At 36.7% G+C, this 26,742-nt stretch overlaps 2 protein-coding genes across 3 annotated transcripts; both read left to right on the forward strand.

Annotated features, from left to right (window-relative positions):
• Nucleotides 1-1,489: 1,489 nt before the first annotated feature.
• anxa13 (annexin A13) lies at nucleotides 1,490-13,463 on the forward strand. Its single transcript, XM_065294643.2, has 11 exons — nucleotides 1,490-1,630; nucleotides 2,744-2,819; nucleotides 2,964-3,058; nucleotides 3,156-3,326; nucleotides 3,411-3,444; nucleotides 4,230-4,309; nucleotides 4,512-4,580; nucleotides 8,111-8,212; nucleotides 8,333-8,408; nucleotides 10,859-10,971; nucleotides 11,890-13,463. The coding sequence occupies exons 1-11, from the start codon at nucleotides 1,616-1,618 to the stop codon at nucleotides 12,007-12,009; spliced, it is 951 nt and encodes a 316-aa protein (XP_065150715.1). The 5' UTR covers nucleotides 1,490-1,615; the 3' UTR covers nucleotides 12,010-13,463.
• A 2,232-nt stretch (nucleotides 13,464-15,695) lies between these two features.
• LOC135785287 (uncharacterized) lies at nucleotides 15,696-26,726 on the forward strand. Of its 2 annotated transcripts, none has more exons than XM_065294644.2 (5): nucleotides 15,696-16,938; nucleotides 21,847-22,073; nucleotides 22,186-22,380; nucleotides 24,126-24,302; nucleotides 24,412-26,726. In XM_065294644.2, the coding sequence occupies exons 1-5, from the start codon at nucleotides 15,902-15,904 to the stop codon at nucleotides 24,429-24,431; spliced, it is 1,656 nt and encodes a 551-aa protein (XP_065150716.2). In that variant the 5' UTR covers nucleotides 15,696-15,901; the 3' UTR covers nucleotides 24,432-26,726. The 2 variants fall into 2 exon arrangements, with proteins under 2 accessions (XP_065150716.2, XP_065150717.2); XM_065294645.2 differs by having other exon boundaries at nucleotides 15,697-16,938; nucleotides 22,189-22,380; nucleotides 24,412-26,725.
• The last annotated feature ends 16 nt before the right edge of the window (nucleotides 26,727-26,742 follow it).

Genomic DNA, 26,742 nt, shown 5'->3' on the forward strand with positions numbered 1-26,742 from the left:
CATCTTGCAGATGTAGGCTAAATGCAGACATCCAATAGATGTCTCTGAGATGTATGTGTGCTATCTGGGATAAAACACAGACAAATCAATTTACAAATCAACCTTATTACAGTTAAAAAATATCCTTTGACAGAATAAAGCATAGGCTACATATATTAAATAGCCTATATTTATAAATATATAAAATAGCCTAATATACTTGCTTCTATTGATAGTGTGCCATAAACTTGAATGCACCTGTTTACCCTCGCATATGAAGTCCTTAGTTTTGGTTTACAATTTGAGTGTGCTATTCTCTAATGTTTAGGTGTATAAACTGCAAACTAATGATGCAATTAAGAGCATTAAAGTTGGATTTCACTCATTGATTTTACTTATATGGTAATAAATGTGTAACTGCAATCCAGTATTGTGTTTGAATATTATAGATTTTAATAAGGCAATATCACAAATAGTACTATAATGTGATAATTAGCCTATTGTAATATAAAAGGTGTCAAAGAATGCGTTGAAATAATCTGTTCAATTGTTCTTTGATATTTACATAGAAGGTATGTAACTTTATTAAGTGCAAAATTATCCAGAAACGTTTTTACATGTCCATTTATAGGATTTGTCCTTTCAATGAAATGGTCTGTTTTTGCCCTATTTGGAAGGGTCATGAATAATAATGTTGATCTCTGCTCTGATTGCTCTGCTTTGCTCTAAGGCTCATGCAAGTAGCTCAAATTAATGTGTAATTTAATGTTGGGGGTGTACATCTTGACTGTGACATCACAGTAGGAGTTATGTTGAGATTGGGCTGTTTTCCAGCTTTCTTTTGCGTGCTGGAGGTTTAAATAAAAATGAGGAAACAAACACGTTTAAGGCTCACGATATGTCATTACCATTTACAGAACTCTTATTATTCATCTATGCCTTGGTAAATACAGTTTTTATTATATGGCACATTTAAAGCGTTAGGAAATTGTTACATATTATTTTTGATTGTAATGCCCTTCTTCTGCACCGCACTCATAAATCAAAATCATGAATGCCGGTGTTCTGTTAAAGTTTGTTCCCTCTAAGTTTCCCTTTAGTGTAGCGTTTCTCATAGCTTTTTCATCACGGTATGTTTTTATATATTTTGAAAGATTAAAGATTTGAATGGGTTATACTAAAAAAGCAATAATATAATGTATTCTAGAATAATTTATTAAATATTTTATACTTTTTCCAGTTTCTATAAGAATATTTCTTTTAACCTTATATAGCCTGTCTTTTTCTTTGTTTCTCTACTGTTTGTTGTTTATGTTGATACATTACATACATGCACTCAGTAGAGAAGTCATTAATATATCTAAATTATAAACGTAACGCGATGAAAACGCTATTAAAACGCTACACTAAAGAGAAACATAAAGGGAACATTCACATTTCGACCGAACACCGAACTGTTTCTCAGTAGGGCTTAAAACAGCGTCCCGTTATTTGCCTACGTGCTGACGTCATTTATCGTAACTGCAGCGTGTCTCTGGTGTCTGGCCTTTAGTTGAGACTTCAGACCGCAGTCAGCTGCTTCAGTTCATCTTACCAGCAAATATTTTTATCCGAGCCACACAACAGCGAAATCAACATGGGAAACTGTCAGGTGTGTATACAGTCTATGATTTTGAATTTAAGATACACATCAGAGAGAGAGACTTTAACATCATCCGCGAGGTTTATAACGAGACTGTCGCATTCATCCAGCAAACAAGGCTCTTTTAAAGTAAAGAAGGACATAAACAATCTGCACGCGACTGGTATATGATATATCTGTTAGGTTCAGATCTGCATGTGATGTGTTACTTTATTATTTAATGTACGCTCCGTATTTAACGCAGGGTAATTCGCGCAAGGAATCAAACGTAGGCTAAATGTAATTTATTTTCGCGCATCTTATGTATTTAACACATTTGGATTGTTTTTAATAAGGTAAACGAAATAAATGTGTGATCATAATCCCGTTATGTGAGTTTATAGCAGAGGAAATCCCGTGGGAGGAGACTGGGGAAAATCAGTTTCATTTCTAGCAGTCCAGTGGCCTCCATCTGGGATTACTGGGAGTTTGGACTGGGTGGATCCATTAAACATTCCTGAGTCAATGTTCATATGGGGGGCTTATATAGGGCAATTGTGACACCCTACTACATTCTCTGTAAAGAATTTTCACAACGTAAAAGTTTACACATTTTGATTGCTGAAGATGTTCGATTTCATCCAATATGTTGTGAAGTTCGCAGGATTTGTAATGAAATAAAAATAATATAAGAATATTCCTTAAAAAAGTTGTTAACATGAATTAATGCACAATGATCTAACATAAATAATTGTATTGACATTAACTAACATTAACAAAGATTAATAAATGCTAAAAAAAACTATATTGTTCATAGTTTATGTTAGCTAATGCATTTCCTAATATTAACAAATACCACTTTATTGTAAAGTGTTGGCCACATTACATGTTGCCTGCAGAGCATTCACAGAATATATTAGATATAGGTAGTCTGTGTGTTATAAAAAAATTTAAATTCTTTATCTCTCTTTAACAATCTCCTCTAACAGTCTTCTGTCAAGGTTAAAGACTGTCTGTGTTATATTGGGATCAACAAAATCATGCCGATTATTGTTTTAGTGATTTAAACATACATGATACTAGCATACATTATTTGCAGTGATTGGGATTAAGTGAAGTGATTTGTGTTGTTTTATTTGCCAGCCAACCATTTTTCCTTATGAAGACTTTGATGTTGTTGCTGACATAAAGGCCATCCGTAAAGCCTGCAAAGGTTTAGGTGAGTTATCTGTGTCATTCTTACTGTATTTGTTTTAACAATCTCACATTTAATTGCAATCTTAAAGGGTTATCCATGACATCTGCCATTCAAAGAGTATTGTATTTCTTCTTATGTAATAAATTATATGAATCTTTATTCAAGGAACTGATGAGCAAGCCATAATAAACATCCTGGCCAATCGAAGCGCAGTACAAAGAATGGAAATCAAACAGGCATACTTTGACAAATATGACGATGTGAGCAGTCTGTCAAAATTTACGTACAAAACTATAAAACTGTATTATAAAAATATACAAAATAAGTTAAGATCAAGTATGATGTCTTATTCTGCAGGAGCTGGAGGAGGTTTTGAAAAAAGAGCTGTCAGGAAACTTTGAGAACGCCATTATTGCAATGCTGGACCCTCCTCATGTGTTTGCTGTTAAGGAGCTCAGGAAGGCCATGAAGGGTGCGGGGACAGATGAGGATGTCCTGGTTGAGATTCTGTGTACTGCTACTAATGATGTATGTACTTTTGTTGATAGTTCCTGTGTTTGTCACAGACATTAATTTAAAATGAGTCATTTACTCAGTTTTGTTTTCCAATAGGAAATAAGAACTTACAAAGAGACCTACACCTACGGTAAGAGTAATCTGCTTTCACAATGCTTCCAAGTTCCCCTGTGATGAAAATCAAGTTTTATTATTTTTTATATGTCTATGTGTTGTTTTCTTGAACATTTTTATATACACTCACCTAAAGGATTATTAGGAAAACCATACTAATACTGTGTTTGACACCCTTTCGCCTTCAGAACTGCCTTAAATCTACGTGGCATTGATTCAACAAGGTGCTGAAAGCATTCTTTAGAAATTTTGGCCCATATTGATAGGATAGCGTCTTGCAGTTGATGGAGATTTGTGGGATGCACATCTAGGGCACGAAGCTCCCATTCCACCACATCCCAAAGATGCTCTATTGGGTTGAGATCTGGTGACTGTGGGGGCCATTTTAGTACAGTGAACTCATTGTCATGTTCAAGAAACCAATTTTATGCATTTAAGCTACATTTTTATAAACTCAAGGTGTACATTACATCCGAAATCCTGACATATTTCATGGAAATTCAGCTTTTAGTCAATGAAAGCCAGGGAAAAGTCAGGGAATTTGACATTTACTTTGAGTGGGAACCCTGTATTTAATCAATTGTAAACCCCAAAGAGAGACTTTTTTAAAATCGAAAATAACATCAAAGTAATATTCCAATACAAAATGAACTACTTATCCACATAATAAGAAGAAATGTTATGGCAATGAATGTTTATTTGCTCCATCTGTGTATTTTTATTTCATTACCATACGCTTGGTGGGCTCTTTTAACAGTAAGAAGCACATACAGTGTCAAGCATGTATGTTCTTGTCTACAGTGCATGACAGAGATTTGGAGGCAGACATTGAAGGAGACACAAGTGGGGATGTGAGGAGGCTGCTTACTTTACTTCTTGAGGTAAACACCTATTAAGTTTCCTCAAAATGGTCGCTTCTAACAAAATGACTACACTGCAGTTCTAGGTAAAATACAGCTTTCAGTATCAGTGTGTTTACCGCCCCTCCCTCTTCCTCTTGCTGTCATCAGAGAAACAGAGCCTGGGTGCTGTGACATTATCCAGATTGAATTTCACTCTCTTTCAATACTTTCTCTCTCATAGGGTAACAGAGATGAGAGCTACGACGTGGATGAAGCGCTGGCTGAGCAAGATGCTGTCTCAATGTTTGAGGTAGGAGACATTAAGCATGATCTCTGTAGTATATTCCATATAATGTTGTGCTGGCACGTGATTGAAACATCAATATCTAAGGACAGCTTCGTAACACATTAGATTTGCATCACATTTATTAATGTTGAAAAAACAAATGTGACAGCACACACACAGATATAAATGAATAAAATAGGGGGGACATTGTTGATTGTGTTTCACTTTAAAGATTTGAACAATTACTTTTATTTATAAAACATATTATAATAAAACGTATATAATAGCCATAATAAAGCTTTTAGTGGTCAGTTTAAAGAGTCATGAAACCCCTGAACCAAAATTTCTGAGATTTTAACAGAGGTATGTGTGTTGAACACCACTGAAGACAATGTTAGCAGCTGTTAGATTTAATAGTAGGGGGGAAATGGTTAAATTTTAGTTTTTATACGCTATTTTCGTCTTCCGGGTTTAAAATCTTCATCCAGTTCACGTCACAGGCTGTGACGGGGCAGAGCACAGATAGTAACTTGACGACTCATCGTTGTCTCATAATTATTAACGAGACTGAGTTTTTTATCCAATGAGAAGACAATCTCTTAATTATTCATGACACCACGCGGATCTTCCCAACGACAGACTTGTCAAGCAAGCTGTGATATCGCGCAGTAGATGAGTGAGGCGATCATGGGACGCAAGTGTTTGTTTTCGTGGTGCAAAAGTTCAAATGGGTTGCATATGTTTCCCCGCGATGCTGCCAGGGCTAGACTCTGGCTTCGGGCGGTTGGTTGGCCATCAACCACGGACACATCCAGCTACCATTCTGACACTTCTCCCATCCGCGCAGCCTCCGGTTCGTCCATGTTTTCGTCCACAGTCACGGCAGGGGCTATTGGCTCAAATTGATACGGCAGAGGACCTGCACTGCCATCTAGTATGTCTCCATTTAGCCCTGGGGAATCAGGAGGAGAGAAGTCCTCCACCTCCACAGAGCCCTGCGTACTGCTGCCACTGCAAATTTCTATGTCACTGTCCATCTTTATTTGGGGTTCAGCGGGCGCGTAGATCTATGCTATGTAACTTACGCATTTTTTTTTTTTTTTTTTTTTTTTGCTATGTACGCAATGTTTTTTTAAGCGTTCTTTTTTTTCAAATATATGCATTCATAGTGTGTATATAAACAACTTTATATTTTATAATGACTGTAATTACTCATGTACATTAATATGTTTTAAATAGAATTATGATTACTGTAGGATATATGTAGCAGGGCATTCAGTAACTCTTGAAAAGACAAAAATAAAGTGTCATTTAATTAGATTTTAACTTTTCCAGGGGTTTTTTTTTTAATTAGTATTTCCTCACGTTTTATCACTTATTTTTAGTGACAGTCCATATGCATGGGCTACTGGCGATGAGAGTTTCCCCCCTCCCCTCTCCTCTCCCTTGCCGTACAACACACACTCCCCTCCCCCTTCTCACAGCCACCACGCCCATTTCAGTTGCATTTTTCAAAAAGATTGTGAGCTAGACTTGAGCTAAAAGAGGGGGGTTTCATGACCCTTTAAAGGCACACCGCGGAACTTTTTGGCCACTAGGGGGAGCTAGACATGTATTTTTCACGCCTAGCGCCCCTAGAGGCCACAAGCGACACAGCACTTTCGCAAAGGAAAAGAACTGGCCAACCTTAAAACTTAAAACTAAACTAAAAACTAAACCTTTAAAAACTAAACGCTAAACGATCAACATTTTGAGGCATCAGGGAGAAACGCAGTCATGTTACAACTTTCTGATGAGGAACTCGTGGCAGAAGCCATTTCTCAATCTGAAGGTTGCAGCCTCCGGATGTCGTATTTCTAAGCTGCATACGTCATCACGACTGTCTTATTTCAGAATATTAACAATTATAAAGTTGACTATTATACTTAGTTAATCGTAAATTGTTGCAGTATGCTTATGATTTGCGAATTTAATGCTCAGTTTACCTTAATAAACCAGGCTTGATGACGTATGGAGCCTGCATATTTGACCTCCGGAGGCTGCAGCCTTCCAATTGAGAAACGATCAGAAGTATTTCCTTGCCTTTTTCAAAACACATATTGTTGCATCGTCCCTCTCTCCCTCGCCACCAGGATTTTCCGCAATGGCGCTTGTTTTTCCTCTCTTTTGTGTGAAAATTGTCGCTCCAAATCCTAGCAAACCGATGTGTTTAGGTCTGCCGCTTTGTAATATGTCACGCGAGTGACAGCGGAACGCAGCAAATGAGGAAGAGAGAAGAGAGAAACGCTCGGATCTGATTGGTGAATGAATAGGGATTGGTGAATGAATAAGGTTTGGTTTTACACTGTGTGAGTTTGAGCAAGTTTGACTGCTATAGCATCCTGGATTGTAATGTAAATACCATAGACAGTAAAAGAAAGGTAAATACGTGAACACGTGAATGCAGCATATGAATACAGGGAACTATATGCAAGATAATCGCCATCATTTATAAAGAAGATCGCATTTATGTATGAATCAAGATCGTGAGTTTATATAAAAAATTGCCTTAAAGGGGAATCGAACCCGGGTCGCTCGTGTCATAGGTCTGTAACACTAACACAGTGCCACAGAGTCACATAATAGAAGTTGCTCGCTACACTCCTTAAGTAGCCTCCAGCAAAATTCACTTAAAAAAAAACATTGTGTGGAGGGAGTGGAGGAAGTGACGTATGCCGTAAAGCAGTCCAATTTTGTCGTTTTTTTGTGCTCTGGTTACTACCCGAAACCCTAAGTTTTAAAGTATGAGTAAAAGCGATACAGACCCCGTCAGGCTATGGTAGACATGTCATTCAACCTATTTAAAGTCGATGTACTATCACAAGGGTCTTGAAAATGTATTATGAAGGTTGAAAAATTAGATGGTGTCGCTTTAATTAAAAAATACATTGGTATTTAAAAAGGTTTTCTCATCATTATTATTTATTGCTAAATGAGTGTCATACTATCTGATCAAGTTTTTGCATCACTAGCCACAGAAGCCTTACCCATTTACTTTCGAATTTAAGATTAGACAAGACGTTCAAATGTCACAAAGACACTATTTGGTTTAATCATTTCTAAATATAATGTCATATATATTATTAAAATACTTATATTCAATTTTGTGTAATATAAAACTGTACCTGTCAAAATGATTTGCAGCATCCGGTTTACTGTGTGTTATAAGTTTTGATTGGTTGTTATCTGGGAATAATAAACCTGCAAATGTCGCAACTGGCCAATCAGAATCAAGCATTCCAAAGAGCTATGTAATAGAAAAGTTTAAACACTTCTGGTTCTGAGAAGATTTATAAAGTTATACATATATAAATCCTATCAACATGTTGATATGTTACTCTCTAGTGGCTGTCCATGCATAGAAGAAATTGTACACTTTTAGATGACCCAGGGCGATATAATTCATATGATAGCAATAATAATAATAATAATAATAATTTGATAGAAATAACAAAATGAGTTTACTCACATTTTTAGACCTCTGTCAATGCATTAAACATGCTTTATCATTAAAGGCTGGAGAGGGCTGCTTTGGGACAGATGAGTCGACTTTCAGCTACATTTTGGCCACCAGGAACTACTTGCAACTGCAAGTCACATTCAAAGCCTACGAAGCTGTAAGTGTGTGCTTTCCTTTGAGCTCAATGTAGCAGCTTTACAACAATAAGTGTACAGTTTTGTCTAACATAGAAATACAAGATTGCCTTTGTACTGAATTTGACCTTATTCTCACCCAGATTTCTGGAACAGAGATTTTAGATACAATTGATAATGAAACCTCTGGAACTCTAAAGGACTGCTACACCACACTTGGTATGTATTAAAACATACTGTTATACTTAACCTCCTAACGCTGCGTTTACACCAGCCGCGTTTGAGGCGTCAAAATTGCGTCTACTGAGCCTAGTTTGCCGCTTGAACAGTTTGAATGCATTCTGTTTTGAATTTCCAAAGTAGATGCGCGGAAAAAGCAAGCATTTGACGCAAGTCAGAGGCGAAATCCGCTTCTTGTGGGAGGGGCAAGTGCGATGCGGTTGTCTGTTTGCAAGATGGTTGATGTTGATCATGCATTCATCGAGAGAGTTACCGGTTTGTATTTGGTAACCTTACTATAGGGGGAAAATAGTTAAAAAACGGCTGGAATGCAGAGGGTAGATAAACGTCACGTGACTCAAAAGTGAAATGTGTATTTACAACTTACCAGGTTGCCCAATGTCCTCACTGACACTCTTCCAAGCGAGTTCCTTTTTATTCCTGTCTCTATAGAAATAAGAACTTGTGTCGTATAACTCTGGGTGACTGCTTACGGACAATATCAAGCGTTCCTTCATGTTGAATGAGTGACTCCGGGCAGGGCTGCTGACACAGCAGCAAGCAGGCTCCTGATTGGTTAACGGGGCGCGAAAATCCGCCAAAGTTCAAATTTGTCAACTCGGGCGTCAGCCGTGAATTCGCGTCAAACGAATGCACCATTCGCATACCGCGTGAACCGCTCCAGACGCTCAATTCGCGCCAAACTAGATGCGAATGAGGCGTTAAGCGTGGAGCAGTAGACTTGATTCCACGCTTAACGCCTCATTCGCACCGCGAGACCTCCATACGCGCGTCAACGTGTCTTCACATTGACTTAACTTTGAAATCACTCGCGCTTGACGCCTCTACCGCGGCTGGTGTAAATGCATGTCCACTGGTGTACACAAACATGACAAATACACTGCTTCGTGTTCTTAGAAAAATATTTGGTTATTATATTTATTGGTTCTTCTTAACCCCAAAATAGCTGGTAGAAATCTGAAAAAAGACAAACCAAAGCTTCGGTCTTAGGAGTTTAAAGATGAAACATGTAATTTTGTTGATGTTAAAAATCGATTTTTCGATTAATCGTTTTTTAAAACGTGGTCGATTCAGAATCGATTCTTTTTTCTTTCATATTTATTTCTACAAACATTGAACGAAAGATTAACAATGATTAAACGAATTACTAGTCTTCTTCACTAGATGTCACCCTCTTTTTTGTCTAGCGCATGTTACCAAGGAGCAAGAGGCAAGCCTGTCATTCATTCATTCAGTGCTTAAAATGGCGGTTTCAGGTGCTTCGTCGATTTTATTAATTACCTACTTGTAACCTATATTTATTAATATAGTATTTGTATTAAATCTATATTCATTGAGTTGAATAGAGTATAAAAACCGGTCCGAGAACCAGAATCGAAAATTGAATCGAGAATCGAATCGATTTGGCAGCTTGTGAATCGAAATCGAATCGATCTGGAAAATCTGAATCGATACCCAGCCCTATTAAAAATCCTATTCCTGTTTAGTGTGCAGAGACAACTATAAATAAGACATTTGTATAGTAGGTTGACACTAACCAGTGTAAACACTGTGGTGTTTCCAGACAGCTGTTTTTTGTTTGAATATCTTGACATCACAACTTCTGACTCAACCAATGGAATTGATCACATGTTTGTTTGATCAGATGGGCTGAGTGTTTGAGAAAGATTTACCCTCATACTGTCCCCTTTCTTGTTTGAACTTAGGGTCTTTGGGGTCAATATTAGATTGAAACTCTTTCAACAGTAACAACATAAACAAATGGCTTTTGTGAAACAAATGTAACTTCCGGTAAACTCTGCAAATAATCACTGATAACAGAGTCCTTTTAGAGTAGTTTATTTCTGATAAAAGCTAAATAAACAACAAGTAGATAACCTTAGTTCAAATCATAGCTAAAGCGTATCTTACTATATAAATGTGTACTATATCATGTATACAATTATACTAAACCTCCCTTAATATACATTGCTGTCTCTCCTCATCTTTAGGAAACCAAAACATTTGTTATTCTGCCACTAGCCAGACCACTTTACCTATTTCCCGAAAAATTCCTCAACTAGGAATGAAAGTTTCTCAACTGGTTGAAAGTGTCCTCATATACTAAAAGCAATCATGTTGTGTCATCTAAATGTATTTTTATAAATTCCTATTATCTGTTGAGGACATAGGACCATAAAATGTTTAATCACTGGATCCGTTTAGATGGCACTTTGCAGGGAGGGTGGGATTTTATTCCTTCATTGCTTACTTATATATAATAATAAAATCTTGTTCAATTTGTGATTTTATTTGTTGCAGCATATACTTCACCTTTGAAAACCTGAATATTTCTGGAGTTTTCTGTTTATACGGTAGCATTGCAGTCGACATGAACACTTTCTTGAATAAAGGAAACAAATGACTAACACATCCTATTTTACATACAGTTAGGTGTGCAAAGAACCCCCAGCTATTCTTTGCTCGGAGGCTGAATGATGCCATGAAAGGGGCGGGAACTGATGAAGACACCCTTATCCGCATTATTGTGTGTCGCTCAGAGGTATGATTCATATTTTTTAATAATCATAATTATAGAAGTGTTAGAATGTAATGCTAGTGTACTGTTTACTCTGTATTATACACTGTGTAGTATGTTCTATGCTTTAATAGTATCTAAAACGGTATGAAATAAATTAATGTGTCCTCATTTCATACATGTTTGATGAAGTTATTATCAGGGCTGGGCAAAAAAAAAAGCTTTTTCGATTAATCGTTTTTTTCCCGTGGTCGATTCAAAATCGATTCTCACAGGCCATGAATCGATTTTTTTCCCCCTTTTATTTCCACAAACATTGAACATAAGATTAACATTAATCTAATTACTAGTCTTCTCCTCTAGATGTCACCCTTTTTTTTGCCTTGCGCGATGTTACCAAAGACCGAGAGGGCGAGCCTGTCATTCATTCATTAAGTCTATATTCTAATATATTATAATATAATATAATATTCTATATAATCTATATTCATTGAGTTGAATCGAGAATCGAGGTTAAAAATCGAGTCGAGAATCGGAATTGAAAATCTTTAGTAAGTACTCTGTAATTTAAATTTCATTAAACATAATACTGGTCACTACAGGTGGATACAACTGTAAACCTTACATCTATGGGTAAAGGTTAGGTTCGGGGTTGGTGATAAATAATTTGTACATTTTTTAATACTAGTAAATGTAATATATAGTATGTTTTGCTACTGGATGGCCTAGCGAAGTCTGCCTAGTGACAACCAATCACTTTTTTATTTTAATTCTAATAAAATCATAATACAGGGCCAGATTAAAAGCTTGCATCAGTGCAAACCATCATTTTGGCGTTAAATAAGACTGTCGGGATTTACTAAAGACGCGCAATGGTTGGAGTCTACAGTAATAATTCATGAGATAAGTCCATCATTAATGATAACTCACTCTTTTGCCTAGATTGATCTGGAGACCATTAAAGACATGTACCTGGAGAAATATGATGTGTCTCTTAAAGAAGCCATCTGCTCCGAATGCGGTGGAGATTTCAAGCGCCTCCTGCTGGCCATCTTGCACTAAGAGACACACACAATCCAACCATCACTGTGGACCAATGGAGCTTTAACTATTACAAACAAGGCAAACTTAAAAGACTTAGGAAGTTTTTAGGGACAGGAATACTGTATCTGTCACCAGTAAACTATTTCTTAGACTTTATACAGGCAAAGTGGAATCTTGAGGTTGTAGTTGTTATAATGATCATTGAAATGCTAGATTCTGATTGGCAAGTCGCACATTTGCAGGTTTGTTATTCCCAAATATCAACCACTCAAAACTAATAACATGGTTACCTGAATGCTGCAAATTACTTTGACAGCTACAGTTTATTATTACACAAAAATTAAATGTCTTTTGATAACATATGTCATAATATTTACAAATGATTAAACCAAATAGTGTGTTTGTGACATTTGAACGTTTTCCTTGCGGAAGTTCAGCATTCGTAAAAAATTAGCTCATAAAATTAATACTTACTTATGAGGTAAATAGCTGCGTAGAGGCAATCGGTTGTTATCACAGAAATAAGCCCTGACAGTGCGATCAGGACCCAACACGAAACGGAGTGTCTGCGAATTTTCTGCGATAACAACATGCTACCTCTACATTATCCCTTACACAGCAGATTGATACTCTAATGGGATGCAAGGCCAGCATTGTGTTTCTATCGTGAGATATGTTAGTATTTTTGCACAGATTTTACCTTACAGTTTTACAAACTGTACTAAAAGGTTAGTGCAAGGTTAGTGAGTTCTGAATTCTCCAAATGGTTTATGAAGCATGTGAAAAAGAGAGATCATCATGTACTCTCTTACATATAAAGGTTTTTCACAGCGATGGTTCTTCTATTGCATCGTGAAGCATCTTTATTTTTAAGAGTGTAATGATTTACAGTCAACAAATACTTTATAAACTTAAACTATATTTTAGTTAATATGCAAATATTTCCACATATGGTAAAACGATGCAGTATTATGATGTGACTGTACTTTTACCTGGTCAGTAATATTTTAACGAACACATCCATATTTATATTATTTACATAATATATTTTAGTACAACTTACAGTTTATTTTAAAATATCTTTAACATAAATGACCAACAGGCAGACTATTTGAGTTACTATTGTCCTTTCAAGAAATGTACTTTAATATTCATTTTTATGTATATGAAACACATAAAAATACATATGAAATAATTTAAATACGTGAATCAAAATTGTTTGCTTAAAGACATACAATAGTCGCACACACAACAGGAATATGACAACATGTTATTTGCCTGTGTGTAATCAGTGTTACTGAAATATTCAAGACAACACTTGTTACTTGAGATGACCCCACACATTTAATTTACCATCAGATGAAAACTACATCTGAATTATCTTGTGTATTAACAAAAATAGCACTGTTGAAAATATTAACTTAAATAAAATAAAGTAGTACAAAGTTTCAAGGAATATCTTGCAAACACTGGTTATGTTATTCTGTCATTTTTTTACATGCGTTTCATTCATAAAAAATACTTGAGATGAAAGTGAAATGGGAGGAGTTATGATGGGTCTGCAAATGATTGATTAAAATAATATCTTATTTTTTTAACTCACTGTGTATTTGCAATTAGGTACTTATTAAAGTCTCTTAGTGTTTTTTATTCTTTTATTTTAGTTTTAGGTCAGGTGCTGAAGTCTTAAAATTAATATATTTAAATAATTACAATTATTAGTATACAAATGTCCAATAAAAACAAAAGGTGTTATTACATTAACACATCTGGCAGATGCTTATATCCAAAAGCTTTTGCATGCTTTAAGAGCTAATTTACAGGAACACTGTGTTACCCACTTAAGTTTGGAAGAGTAAATAGATGTGGGAAACTTTTTACTTGTTTGTGTTTGGTCAACAGAGACATTCTCAGCTTTTTCTATAATGAGCGCTGATTTATTATAGGCAACCTAACGTAATTATTAATTTGAATTTAGCTTAAAACCAGTCTTTTGCTTTTTATTTTATTATTTAAAAAATCATAATAAAGAATTAGGACTACAGTCAGAAGCCATTATTGCAAAATAGCAGGATAATCAGGAGACCAATTAGATGTTTATTCATGAAACCGTAAGATGTTTGACGCAGTGCAGTGACAGGGTGAGGTAAAGTAGACCTGTTTACATGGCTAAAAATAAGTATGTCTGGAAATGTATTTATAATACATACGTAACCTAGGCCTACTAATAAAAACTAAAGGCAAATACCAATCTGAAATTATCATCCCTGGCATCAATTCGAGTCTTGGGAAATCAGTGTGTTTCATGATGTGTCCGTTCGAAACTTATTTGACAAAGGGAGCAATAATTTTGTACTTATCTGGAATGACCATTGGTTCTTCCCCCATTTGTTTTGTGCCTAACGGGTCGATAAGGATGATGTGCAGCCAGCGAGTTGTTATCACAAAATAAACCCAGACAAGGTGATCAGGATGTGCATTTGATAAAGGCCTATAGGTGTAATGAGCTTGTAGATCGGCTTACAGCAAAAATACTGAAGAGAAACAGTAGACATAGATATGGAAGAAATTGTTTCAAAATGGTGTTCAAAATATTATTTTTTTATTATTTAAAACATATTTACTTAATTTTAAGTAAATAAAAACAGCTACATTGCAAAAAACAATATTGAATTTGACAAAATTCACTGCAACAACACTGCCAGGTCTAAAATTTGCACCTCACAAATAAAACTGAAGAGTTTCTTTAAACAGCAAGTTTCTTTAAAAATGAAATGGCGTCTATCCAGTAAGTTTGATTTTTTTACATTGGTGGGGAAATAATTTTTTTTTCTTCAGAGCCAATTAAGGTTTCATTAAGGTTTATTGCTGTTTACTTGAACAATAGTTAAAATAGTCTTTTTGTTATCATAATCTTATTTATAAAGGTTACAGGCCAAAAACAACAAATATACAATAATTCTATTTATTTATTATTTTTGGTTAATTTGAACCTTTTTGTGATGCCAGTAAAAATTCTGACATGCAAGTTAAAAACTGAACCAAAATGTTTCCTCCCAGATCTGCTTTATTTTTAATAAGTAATGCATAAAAAACATAAAAGTAATACATAAAAAACAGACGGACATCAGTGGTTATATGTACATACAGATTCATTGTTTGGTCGAAATTATTGCTAGGGACAATTCAGTGTTCCCTGGAATATGGTAGGGACATGTCCTAGCATCCCTTCATATAAAAAAGTAACAGTAGTCTGATTACGAGTATTTTAAAAATGTAGTTTAATCCAATTACAAGTCCTCGATTTTTGAAATCTGATTACGTAATCCGTTACTACCCAGCTCTGGCTATCATAATATGATTTTTATCCTTAAAAGGATAGTTCACGCAAAAATTCTGTCATCATTTACTCAACAAACATAAATGTATTTGTTCTGATAAACACGAAGAAAGATATTTTGAGCAATGTTTGTAACCGAACCGTTCATAAACCCCATTCACTTCCATAGTATTCTTTTTTCTTATGGGGCTTATGATCGGTTTGGTTACAAACATTCCTCAAAATATCTTGAACAAAGAAATGTATACAGGTTTGTTACAACATGAGAGTCATTTTTGGGTGAACTATCCCTTTAAAATCCCCAGTGTTTTGTTAGATTGTGACATTAAGTGAACAGTAGGGGCGGTGTGTGTCCAATGCTCTCCATTCACCAATATCTCCAAAGAAGAACAAAGAAACATTGGAAGGAGTCGTTGTGCGTGCGTGTGTGTATGGTTTACTAAACCACCGAAAATATAAATAAATGTCGATCTGTTAAAAAAAAAAAGATTTGCCTTCGTAATCTCAGATAGTATGACCTCAAGAAAACGCTGAAGATTTACGATAAAGAAAAGGTGGAATATTTTATTCATGAATACAATGTTTGACCTAAAGTGTGAAAGCTCGACAGATGATGATGGAGGAACGGAGGAAGGTGATCCCAGTTTAGCAGCACAAATATCCAGGTGTGCAAACGTCTCGTCGGCAGATTTGGACGAACTGGAGAACAGCCGCAGCGAAGCCAGCACTGTCAAACAAACAATATGGGCGGTCAACTGTTTCAAAGCCTGGCTGCGTGAAAAGCAGCTCACCGTTGACTTTAAAACCGTGGAGAAATCCGAACTGACCCCAGTGCTGCGGGAATATTATGGTTCTATACGGACAAGTAAAGGAGAGCTGTACGGTATCAGCAGCTATGTTGGGCTTCGGGCTGGATTAAATCGTTTTATGAACGACCCTCCTATTGGGCGTGCGTGGAATTTAATGCAGGACCCTGAATTCAGGCCCGCTAATAACGTTTTTAAGGGCATCGTTAAACAGATCCGACGATCAGGTAGGAACATAACAACACACTACCCGCCGATCTCACCTGAAGACCAGGAAATACTTAAACACTCTCCAGCACTAGACCCTGGCAACCCCAGAGGTTTATTAAATAAAGTCTGGTTTGATATCCAGTTACATTTCGGACTCCGGGGCAAGGAGGGCAATCGACACCTGCAGCCAGACTCGTTTATGCTTAAGCGGGACGAAAACGGGTTAAAATGTTTCACGATGACATTCACTGTGATCTCAAAGAACACGCTCGAAAAAGACAAGAAAAAGAGGGGGAGCGCTATGTATGAAGACCCCGGCAATCCACTCTGTCCCGTCGCCTCTTTGGAGAAATATCTAAGCAAAATCCCACCGGCTGCAAAAGCGCTCTACCTTCAGCCCAAAAGGTATGTGGTCCCTAATGACTTCTGGTATACAGCGGTACCTCTTGGAGTCAATTACCTGTCTCAAATGCTGCCCAAAATATGCAAAGAGGCCGGGACGCAATCAATCTACACTAACCACAGTCTACGGGTCACTGCGATACGAAAGCTGTCTGATTCGAGGGAGATCATGGCCGTGTGTGTGAACAGGTATGTTGAACCTTAAATACTGTAAGACGTTCAAACTGATACTGTCTTGGCAATGGCGTGTTTACCATTTTGGGGGGCCTAAGCAAAGTCCAAGGGCCTGGGGCCCCCATTGCCCCAACATTGCCTAAGGTTTGCCTTTGAACTGCACAACAATAATATTGAGTAGAATTATGTTAGACATATAAACTGGATTTATTTTTTTAAGGATGCTTAACACAACACAAAATTGTTACAGTTTGGTATAAGACAAAAATTATTGGTTTAAAAAAACAGTGTCCATTATTCGAAATAATACTGAATAATTTCTGTAAAAAAATAAGGGTCTTGGTTTTGTGGTTCCCAAACGTTTTTCCACTGCCCACCTTTAATTTCTAAAGAAAACATTTTTAAGTCCCTATCAGATATATCCTTTGCTTGCAAACTCCTTATAGGATGTATTTAAAACAATGTAATTAATACAGTACTGTAACTTCAGTGTGTGACATCTTACTAAAAACACTAAATGAGAAACAAATACGAAGTATAAGATTATGATTCAGACTGATCTAAAAACTGAACTAACAAACACCAGCAAATGGCGTTGTAAGTTGGTTATTGCCTGGATTTATAATGAGAATAACATAACTCTCATGTTCATATTGCAAAAACAAACCTACTGTGAGCATATAGACTAGACATACATTAAAGATGAGATTTTGATGACATATGGTGTTCTGGAATACTTTATTCTGATTGGTCAGTGGTGACAGGTCTGTTACGTAACTTAAGTGTATAATGTACAGCCATCTGGCTTTTATAGCACAATAAACTCATAGGTTGATCAGGTTTTGTTTAGCGATAACTAGTGATGGAAGAAACAAAGCTTTTCGAAGCTTTGGATCAATTGAACCAATTGCTTCGTAAATTGATTCAGTTTTTTCGAGGCGTTCGAAACGCCATACACGCTGGCGATACCTGCTGGTCAAAATAGTGTCAAAGCAGCAAGATCTGTCCAAACATTTTACACTTTTTATAAAATAATAGCAACATTGTTCTAAAAATATTTTTTTAAGAAACATTAATTATTTAATTTAATTAAAACATAATCAAAAGTGTATTCTGTGTTTTTAGTTTTATTTATGGCAAACAAATCATTAAAACCAACTCTCTCTTTTTAATTATGCACATTTTTGTAATTAAATCTGTCTATAAACAAAAAGTAGACTAAAATGGTAGTGTTATTACTCGGAAGGATGAATGTTTTATAAACTTTTACAATAAAACTGACCCGAGTTCACCTACACTGGTCATTTGTGATCAACTCCCACTAGTGGTGAATCGTCGGATTTTCGAAATGTTTCGAAACAGTTATGATGTAATGAAGCCTCGTTTGTTAAATCACGTGACTTTGGCCAGTTTAAAACAAGCTCCGAACCAATGATTCGAAACAAAAGATTCGTAAATGTTTCGAAGCCTCATGAAGCGTGCTTCGAAATCGCCCATCACTAGCGATAACAACTGGCTGGATGGATATTATCATTCTTTCTTGATACACGGCTACTTCTGGTGTTCCCTACAAAATAAAGACTCTGTTACCTGATTAGCTAATCCTAACCTCACAGAGAGGACAAGAGGAGTCATCATTTAACAGCAGTCATTTTTGGCACCACATCGGTGTCCTGACATTTCATTTCATGAACATTGACAATAGGGATGCTCCGATCAGGATTTTTGCAGCCGAATGCCGATTTGTTGTCTTCGTGATCAGCCGATCCGATCCTTCAAGCTGATATGCAAGCTCAGATAAAGTAAAACCACATATGTTGCCTTTATTATATTACGTACAGTAATTAGGTATATTATTGTTTTAATAGAGCAAATAATAAACTTTCAGCATGAGGATGCAATTGTCTGCGATAGATATGTGTTTGATGGGGATGTGAAGACGCTTCGCACTATTAGGACTGGAGCGCATCCTCATAAAAAATACACATATCTCTGTAAAGACAAAGAGAGAAATCCAAATTTGCATGTCGCACATAAGCAACGGGTTATAAAAATGCTCGCACTGCATAAAAATGGTCTCTAATTGCAGCCGCATTCAGGAGCCCTGTGATGACAAAAGTGAACAGAAAGATCGGTTCATGAGATTGACAAATTTAGCGAGTACTGATTGAGTCATTTTTTCCATTAGCGGCCGATACCGATCTTCGTCCAAACAATCAGAGCATCCATAATTGGCAATGGCATTGTTCACCCAAAACAAAACTTTAGTCATTTTTACATTACATTGTCATTTTCTTTAGCTTAAAGGTGCCATTTGTAATAATTGAGGTAAAAGATTTTTAAAAATTAGTTACACGCATCAAAAGAATGAGAAGAAATAAGGGCAAAGATGTCATTAAAAAAATGACAAGGTATAGTGCTGCAGAAATATCAATCTGAATTAGCATGCTAAATTACTAGCTACAGCCCGACTGGTGTTGTAATACCAGTTTCGACCATGGGAGGCGGTATGCGGGCCACGCACATAACCGCCAGCCAAACTGCAATACACGAATAAGTGGGAGTACAGCCCTCTACTACTACCGCTGCGTCCGAAAACTAAGGCAGCTGACTTGTTGATTTAAGATTTATGAATGCAGCTCAGAGAAATGCAATTCGGACAGCCATGGATTCGGACATGCCTTGATGCCTTCCTGCCTTGCAATAGGGGTTTCGGACGGGTTTCAGTTCAGGGAAGAGAGCAGAAGAATGGCTAAAGCAAGAGACATTTACCACTACCACAAACATTTGCTGCAGGGAACAACGCGCTCGGAATCACAAATAAAATATGATAAATAAAGTAACCGAACCAGAGTAAATACTGGCACAGCTTTTCATCGCTGGAGACAACTAATGAACATGAAAGAAATGAGGTTCGACTCCGAAATGACAACTTTTCTTTTCGATTGGTAAGTAAGATGCTGTTAGTATTTCGCTAGAAGTTCACTTATAATAGGCATTGCCATAACCTATGCTCAGCTTGTACATGAACTACGGCTTTGTGCAGTAAATGTGGCTCCATCTGAAAGCAGCTGATGGCGATTCACTTTTAATCAATAAACCGGCTTCACTGACGAGAAGCGCAATGACTATCGCATGCAAATTATTGCGCATCCTTAGCTGTTAACGTTTAATAGTTAGCTCTACCCACGGATCCGATCCGGTTTTCACCCGTTATCTACCAAGCTGATGCTAAAATGTAACATTAGCTAAGAAGCTTGAAATGTCTTCGATTATAATGAACACCAAAAGGACGCACGAAACGTAGCGGAAAACATTGCAATTTTAATGAGACAGAATGTTTTTTTTGTGACTAATGATAACTTAGTTGCTAATGTAAATCAAACTTTATATATGCTGCTGAATTTGCAGCTGCTAAATTAAAATAGACCAACTCACTTTTCTGGAGGTATACTGCCCCCGTCTGTTTGGCGTGTGGAGTATGAATTGATTTTTTTTTGGGCGGACATGTTAAATGGTCCCTTTAATTGGTAGGTCATGGTGGGTTAGTTATTTAGTGAGAATCTTGACCATGGCTAAAATTAAATCATGTAGGCTTCGGCCGGTTACCGGCTTCAAGGTATACCAAGGTTTTAAACAGTCAAGGTTTCAAAACCGCTAAAATGTTCTGTGATACCGTCTCCAAAGTTAATTAAATCATGTGATTGATTTGATGTTTTTGAAAGCATATTATAATTTAAAGGCTTTATTTTTACCTGGCATTTAAAAACAACGTATTTTAGTGTTGCAATGGCAATACTGCAACATCGTGAAACCGTAGTATTTTTGCTAAAGGTTATCATACCGCCAGAATCCTTTACCGGCCCATGCCTACTGTATACACCGGAGCTTGACCGATTTTGTCGTTTTGCAGATTTTATTGGCCGATATGATCCTGTTGCAGATATATCTGCATTAGCGAATATTCACCATTATATGCCACCAATATAATTTTTTGTTTTACAGAACATATACACAGATAAAAATGCTTGTAAATGGGTAATTACACAAGTTTGTCCAGCAGAGCATGCTTTGCTTTGTTTTGCTTTCTTTGCTACTGGCGACCCAGGTCACCCAATGTGTTATGTTCATTAATTTGTTCATTCACAATTCATTATCAATTCCAGTTCTTATCTATACTGTTATCAGTACTACTTCTTAATAGTCTTAGCAACCACAGCACAACATACAATATTTAAACACCATGCATAGGAGCACAACAGAATGTATTTGAGTATTCTGCCATCACTAGCTATTTTTTTCCAGAAACAGTCTTTCCGCTAGGATTTTGTGCTTACATATTTCTGTCACATCATTATTCAAGTTTTTGATCACCACATTTAATTGACCATTGCACAGAAAATGTGTTTATGTATGTATATGTTCTGTTTATTTATATACTGTATCCTATGTACAGTACCAGTCAAACATTTGGACACACGAATGAGAAGTGGTCCAATCTTTTCACCGGTACTGTACTTTTATATACAAACAAAGAATATTGAGCAATATATCAGTATCAGACTCTAATATCAGTATCTGCAGCGCCCCCCAAAACCCATATCGCTCAGGCTCTATTATACACATCCCAAATCAAACGTATATATACCATCAAATATCATTACATTTTTCTTGGTCATTTACTTATATCCAAAGAGATTATACAGTGCATTCAAGCTATACATTGTGTCAGTACTCAGTATGTGTGTTCTTTGGGAATCAAACCTACAATCTTTTGGTTGCTAACACTTTGCTTTACCAGTTGAGTCAAAGGACACTGTTTAGTGGCTTTAATGCGTCACATGACTAAAGCGTAATGTAGATATTAAAACTTTTGAAAGAGCAATGTTAACATAAATGTTGTGTGATGTTGTTCCACTATAGTGGTCATATTGAGACAAACTCTCAATGGCAGCAGGAATCTGCTCCTTATTCAGCCAGCAGTGAGATTGACTCCAGCTCTATGACACAGGAGAGTCCCGTCAGCAGCAACAGCTGGATGAAACAGGAACCAGAAAACGAAATAATCGAGTGGGAAAATATAAACACTGAAGCTCCCGCTGAAGCCGAGCAGGAAAACATGTTGAGCAGTGCGAGCAACGCCATCCCTGGTATGTCATTCATTTACAGAGTCAGTGCACTTTAAGTGTATTTATGTATAAAAATACCGCAGTATTTAATATTTATATGCAAAATTAAGACGTGACAAGTTATTTTTCTTAGCAGCAGCAACCTCGATAGAGGGTTTACCCCCCAGTGTGATGCTGACCATCACCAAACTTCAGTGCCTTGTGGAGAGCAAACAGGAGAAGATTGATGCACTGGAGAAACAGGTGCAGGACCTGCAGGAAGATCGCAGGTTCCTTCGCTCGCAGATCGAGAACCTCACCAGTGCTCGGGTGGTTCAGTTCCCAGAAGGTTAAAATTTGTTTATATGTTTCTCATGAGTGTATATTTGGTGGGTTTACCTGTGCCTAACATGGGTTTGACTTCAGGTAAATGAACGTAAAGCTGGGTACACACTATAGGTCTTCTTGGGTCCAAAGAAATGTACCCGACCCGAAATGACCCGAATCACTTTATACCCGAACCCAACATGCATGAATAATTTTTTTTTTTTTAAGAAAGACCCGACCCGAGACAAACCCGAGAAAATTAGACCCGAGCTTTTTTTTTAACCCGCCTGGACCCATATGTAAACGGCACTGACGTGTGTGCATTCTGCAGACTCACACGCAGCAGTCAGACAGAAAGAAACTCCGGTGGCCTCGCAACCAATTTGGCAAGCTGCTCCATTCATTTCACTTTGTTATCTGACGACGACACCAAGGTAACCGCTAAAACTTACATTTAAATTTGACTGACATGTCTGTCTCAATGAAAATGAACGTACCGCCAGCCACATAATGTCGCAAGCGCTCTTGGCAAACAGATGAGAGGTTTGAAAAGGACATTGACACACACAAGCGAGAGAGTTCGGGTCTTCTTGGGTCCGTTCAGCAAAAACTGATTCATTTTAAATTACCCGAGACCCGGTGCCGCTATTATATCGGGTCGGATCTCGGGTTTTCAGATCTAAGTGGACCTGTGAAGACCTCTAGTACACACCACAAGATATTCAGTCTGAATTTGGGCCGATTCCCCCCTTACGACAATCCTAGGTACAGTCCCGATCGTGTTCGTGATTGCACCGATTATCTCAACAGATGTACCTGTGAAGCGTGGTGCGTTAACAGCGTCTGAATCTGCTCAGAAGCACGTCGGGGCTGCTCCGATCGCAAATCATAAATATTCAGCATGTTTAATATTTACAAGCAGAGATCCTGTTGTTTGGGGGAAGCCCCAAGGACAAACGCACACATGCTGTAAACTGTCGCGAGAAACCGAATGATACTAAATCGGAAAGCGAGCAGATGAAAGATAAAACCATAACGACTTAATGGTGCACCATGCACAGTCCAAAGTTTTTTTCATCATGTTTGTGGTCTCTCACATTTTGAATATCTAATAAGATTGAAAAAATCTTTTGGTGTGTACCCGGCTTTACACATGTCAGGGCTGTTACCAAAACACGTGATTTGCCATTTGTGTGCCAACAAACACATTTAGAAAAGCTTTTGGGTTATAATTAAAAAGTGGCCGTAGCTGGGCTTTTCAATGTGACAACACATTAACAAGAAAATAAAAATAGCATGTCTAATGACTGCTTTGGTTTAATGGAATTTTTTTCATTGTGGGGTTGTTGTGTTTACACACTGCCAACACACATTTATATCAACCTTGTAAAAGTGGATTTTGCTTAATATGTGCTCTTTATTACACAGCTAGCCATGGATTATTCCATTTATACCATTCTCATTTGCAAGTAAAAAAAAAAACAAGTTAAAGCTGCCATTGATGTTTGCGGTGTTTAATTTTGTTTGGACGAATAAAAAAGATAAATAAAAAAGCCACTTTGCCCGCTTTAAATCCAACACAGAGATAAAGGTAGGGTCATAGGATTGTATTTTTTGAAGGAATTAAAGCATTTATTAAAATTCATTATTGAGATTAATTATTGGTCATGAATTCAGAATTATTGCTTCACTCAAGTATTTATTTAAATGGTTTTCAACTATTTCCTGCTATTTGATCACATACTCTATATTGTTTACTATGTTCAGTTCCTACAGCGAGCACATCTGTGTTCTTAGAACCCAGGTCACATAAGAGACATCAGAAAACTATGTCTAACCAATATGACAGTGATGAGAGCTTTGATGGGTCCATTAGCACTGATTCATCTGAGGAGTTGAACAGTATCAAGAAGAAAAGACATAACAAGAAAAAACAAAAGAGAGGTATGCAACATATAGCACTTCTACACTTACAGAACTATGCTGTTAAAGTGGTAAATGAATCTCGTATAAAAGGATGTTGTTCTGAACTATTTTAATCTTTTCTAAACAGGATGTGTACAGTATGACTAGGTATCTCAGCTTTCAACAAGAGGAGCATGAGTGGGAGTGTCACTGAAATTCATAGCACCCAGGACATTTTTATGGGTGAGCCTAGTGCCCTGGCTAATGAGAAGGTTATGTCATAAAGAACCTAGTTGAGACAGCGCACCTGGTTGTCCTTCTTATATGACTGCACTTTATCCGGTACGGCATTATCAAGAATGCAACCATCAACACAGAATTGTATCCAACACTCTTCCTCTGGTGGGACTGTAAAGAAATGTTGGTCAGCTACGTCCAGCAGTATCTCCACACTTGAGTTTATGCATCTCAATGAGGCAGATGAAGGCTTCTGATGAACCTCTGCCTTGTACTGATACAGAAGCATGAACATTTTCCATGCTTGGACATAAGACGGTGCTCTGATTAAACATATGAAGGGGCAGGACTGTTTGTGCATGTCTGGTCCTGGAAAGAAATATAGAAAATAATTGGTGATATAAAACATGCTTGTTGATATGTTTTTGATGTATTCTGTTATGCTTAGAGTTTTATCCAATGATTTACCATGCACACTTTTCTTATCATAAAAGTGATCTTTGTAATAAATTCACAGATCTTTTCAAACTTAACATATTATTTTGAGTGTGGTGTAACGAAACGCAGACAAAGTGAATTTTGGGCATGTTTTTTTTATTCTCATACATACAATCACTAACAAGGATGTACTTTATCAAATCTTGTGTATACTTTTTATGACTTTATTGCTCAGAATACTAATTTTAGTGATTATCTGTTATGTATAAATTTCTTTGATATGGTTCTTAGTCATTTTTCCATAAATTGCACAAAATATGTTTGTAAACCTAATCAGTACCCCTCCCATAAATGTAACTGAAATGTAAATATTGTTTTGTATGTATATTATAGATGTTTTCTGATTTCCACCATCTACTGTTGTCCTGTTTCTCTTTTCCTTTACTTCTTTTTAAGCTGCTTGTTTTTTGGCCTAAAGATTTTCTTTGTTAGTGAATAGGGGAGAGTGGGGTGATTTGTGCCAGGGGGGAAGTTGTTCCACCCATTTTTCTGGAAAACCATAGAAGAAATTGGTCATGTGACCACATAATTTTGAAAAGCCATCAATTTTACTTATCCTCAAAAAGAGAGACACATGGCATGAGAGGTAAGCACATTTTAGCTCCAAAAACTGTTTTTTCCTTTCAAAGTAAAATTTCTATGATTAAGGTTTTTTTATTGTAGTTTCTAAACAATTATAGATATGTTTGAAAATATTTCACACGTTTTAATGCTTTAGCAGGATACACAATGAGTCTATACAGTTAGCATAATGTTAGCTCTTAACTGCTGGATCATGCTAATTGATCAAACTTGTAGGTCTGGGGTGAGTTGTGCCAAGGGGCCTGGGTTAAGTTGTGCCAGAGGTGATATGCTCAAGAAACTACCCACACCCCAAAAACTTGGTGGTACAGCCAAAAGACAGCATAAGTTTATATTCCCCTGCAGTATTTACAAGTGGGATGTTAAATAGAAGGCCAGATCCAGACCGCCTAGACCTACATAATCACAGGGGATAATCTGGAGAAGTGAGGAGATGGACATGCCTCATTAGTGTTTGACTAAGGCCCACCTGCCATTTGTTTCATTTAGTTAACATTGATTTCAGTTTTGAGTTTGCACTATGTTATTAAAGAGAAGTTTTATTAAGTTTTTAAGTGGCCAAGTCACAATAGGATGTTTAGAAGTTAGTCTATTCACTTTATTCTTATATACTACATAAGTGACAGACATCGTTCTGTGTATGTCAACAGTCATCTATTGCCAAAGCCATTTTGCCTGAAATTATTCAGAAATATCATATATTGTGTATTTAAGTTGTGTTTTTCCACAAACTACAAAATATGACTTATTCCAACAGTTTAATAGAGTGACAATATCTAAATAAACCTTAGATTTGTAATTGTGTATTGAATTGGTCTTACTTTAATATAGCATTACAGTTCATAACATTAAAATGTTCTGTTTTACTTCAGAAATCATCTGCACAATTTACCCCACTTAACTTATTTTCCCTAAAGGCACAACTTACCCCACACCAGGGGCAAGTTGTGCCACAAGACCACTTTTTCCCCAAAAGCAATATTTCTGAAACAATTTATTTCAGATCCAAAGTTATTGTTCTCAGGGATGCACAACATCCTGAAATATATGTACATCCTTAAGTTGAAGGCATTACTGTCATGGCCTGACTTTAAAGTCACTTTGAGTACAAACTGGCACAACTCAACCCACTCTCCCCTATATCTGAAGTTTTTTTTTTTTT

Source organism: Paramisgurnus dabryanus, chromosome 22 (assembly GCF_030506205.2).
Source record: "Paramisgurnus dabryanus chromosome 22, PD_genome_1.1, whole genome shotgun sequence".
Lineage (NCBI taxonomy): Eukaryota > Metazoa > Chordata > Actinopteri > Cypriniformes > Cobitidae > Paramisgurnus > Paramisgurnus dabryanus.

Coding starts and splice junctions, on each gene's coding strand:
- anxa13 (XM_065294643.2), top strand. Junction 2,820..2,963: donor TAAAGCCTGCAAAGGTTTAG/GTGAGTTATCTG, acceptor TCTTTATTCAAG/GAACTGATGAGCAAGCCATA. Junction 10,972..11,889: donor TTATTGTGTGTCGCTCAGAG/GTATGATTCATA, acceptor TCTTTTGCCTAG/ATTGATCTGGAGACCATTAA.
- LOC135785287 (XM_065294644.2), top strand. CDS start 15,902: ATGAATACAATGTTTGACCTAAAGTGTGAAAGCTCGACAGATGATGAT. Junction 16,939..21,846: donor ATGGCCGTGTGTGTGAACAG/GTATGTTGAACC, acceptor GTTCCACTATAG/TGGTCATATTGAGACAAACT. Junction 22,074..22,185: donor TGCGAGCAACGCCATCCCTG/GTATGTCATTCA, acceptor TATTTTTCTTAG/CAGCAGCAACCTCGATAGAG.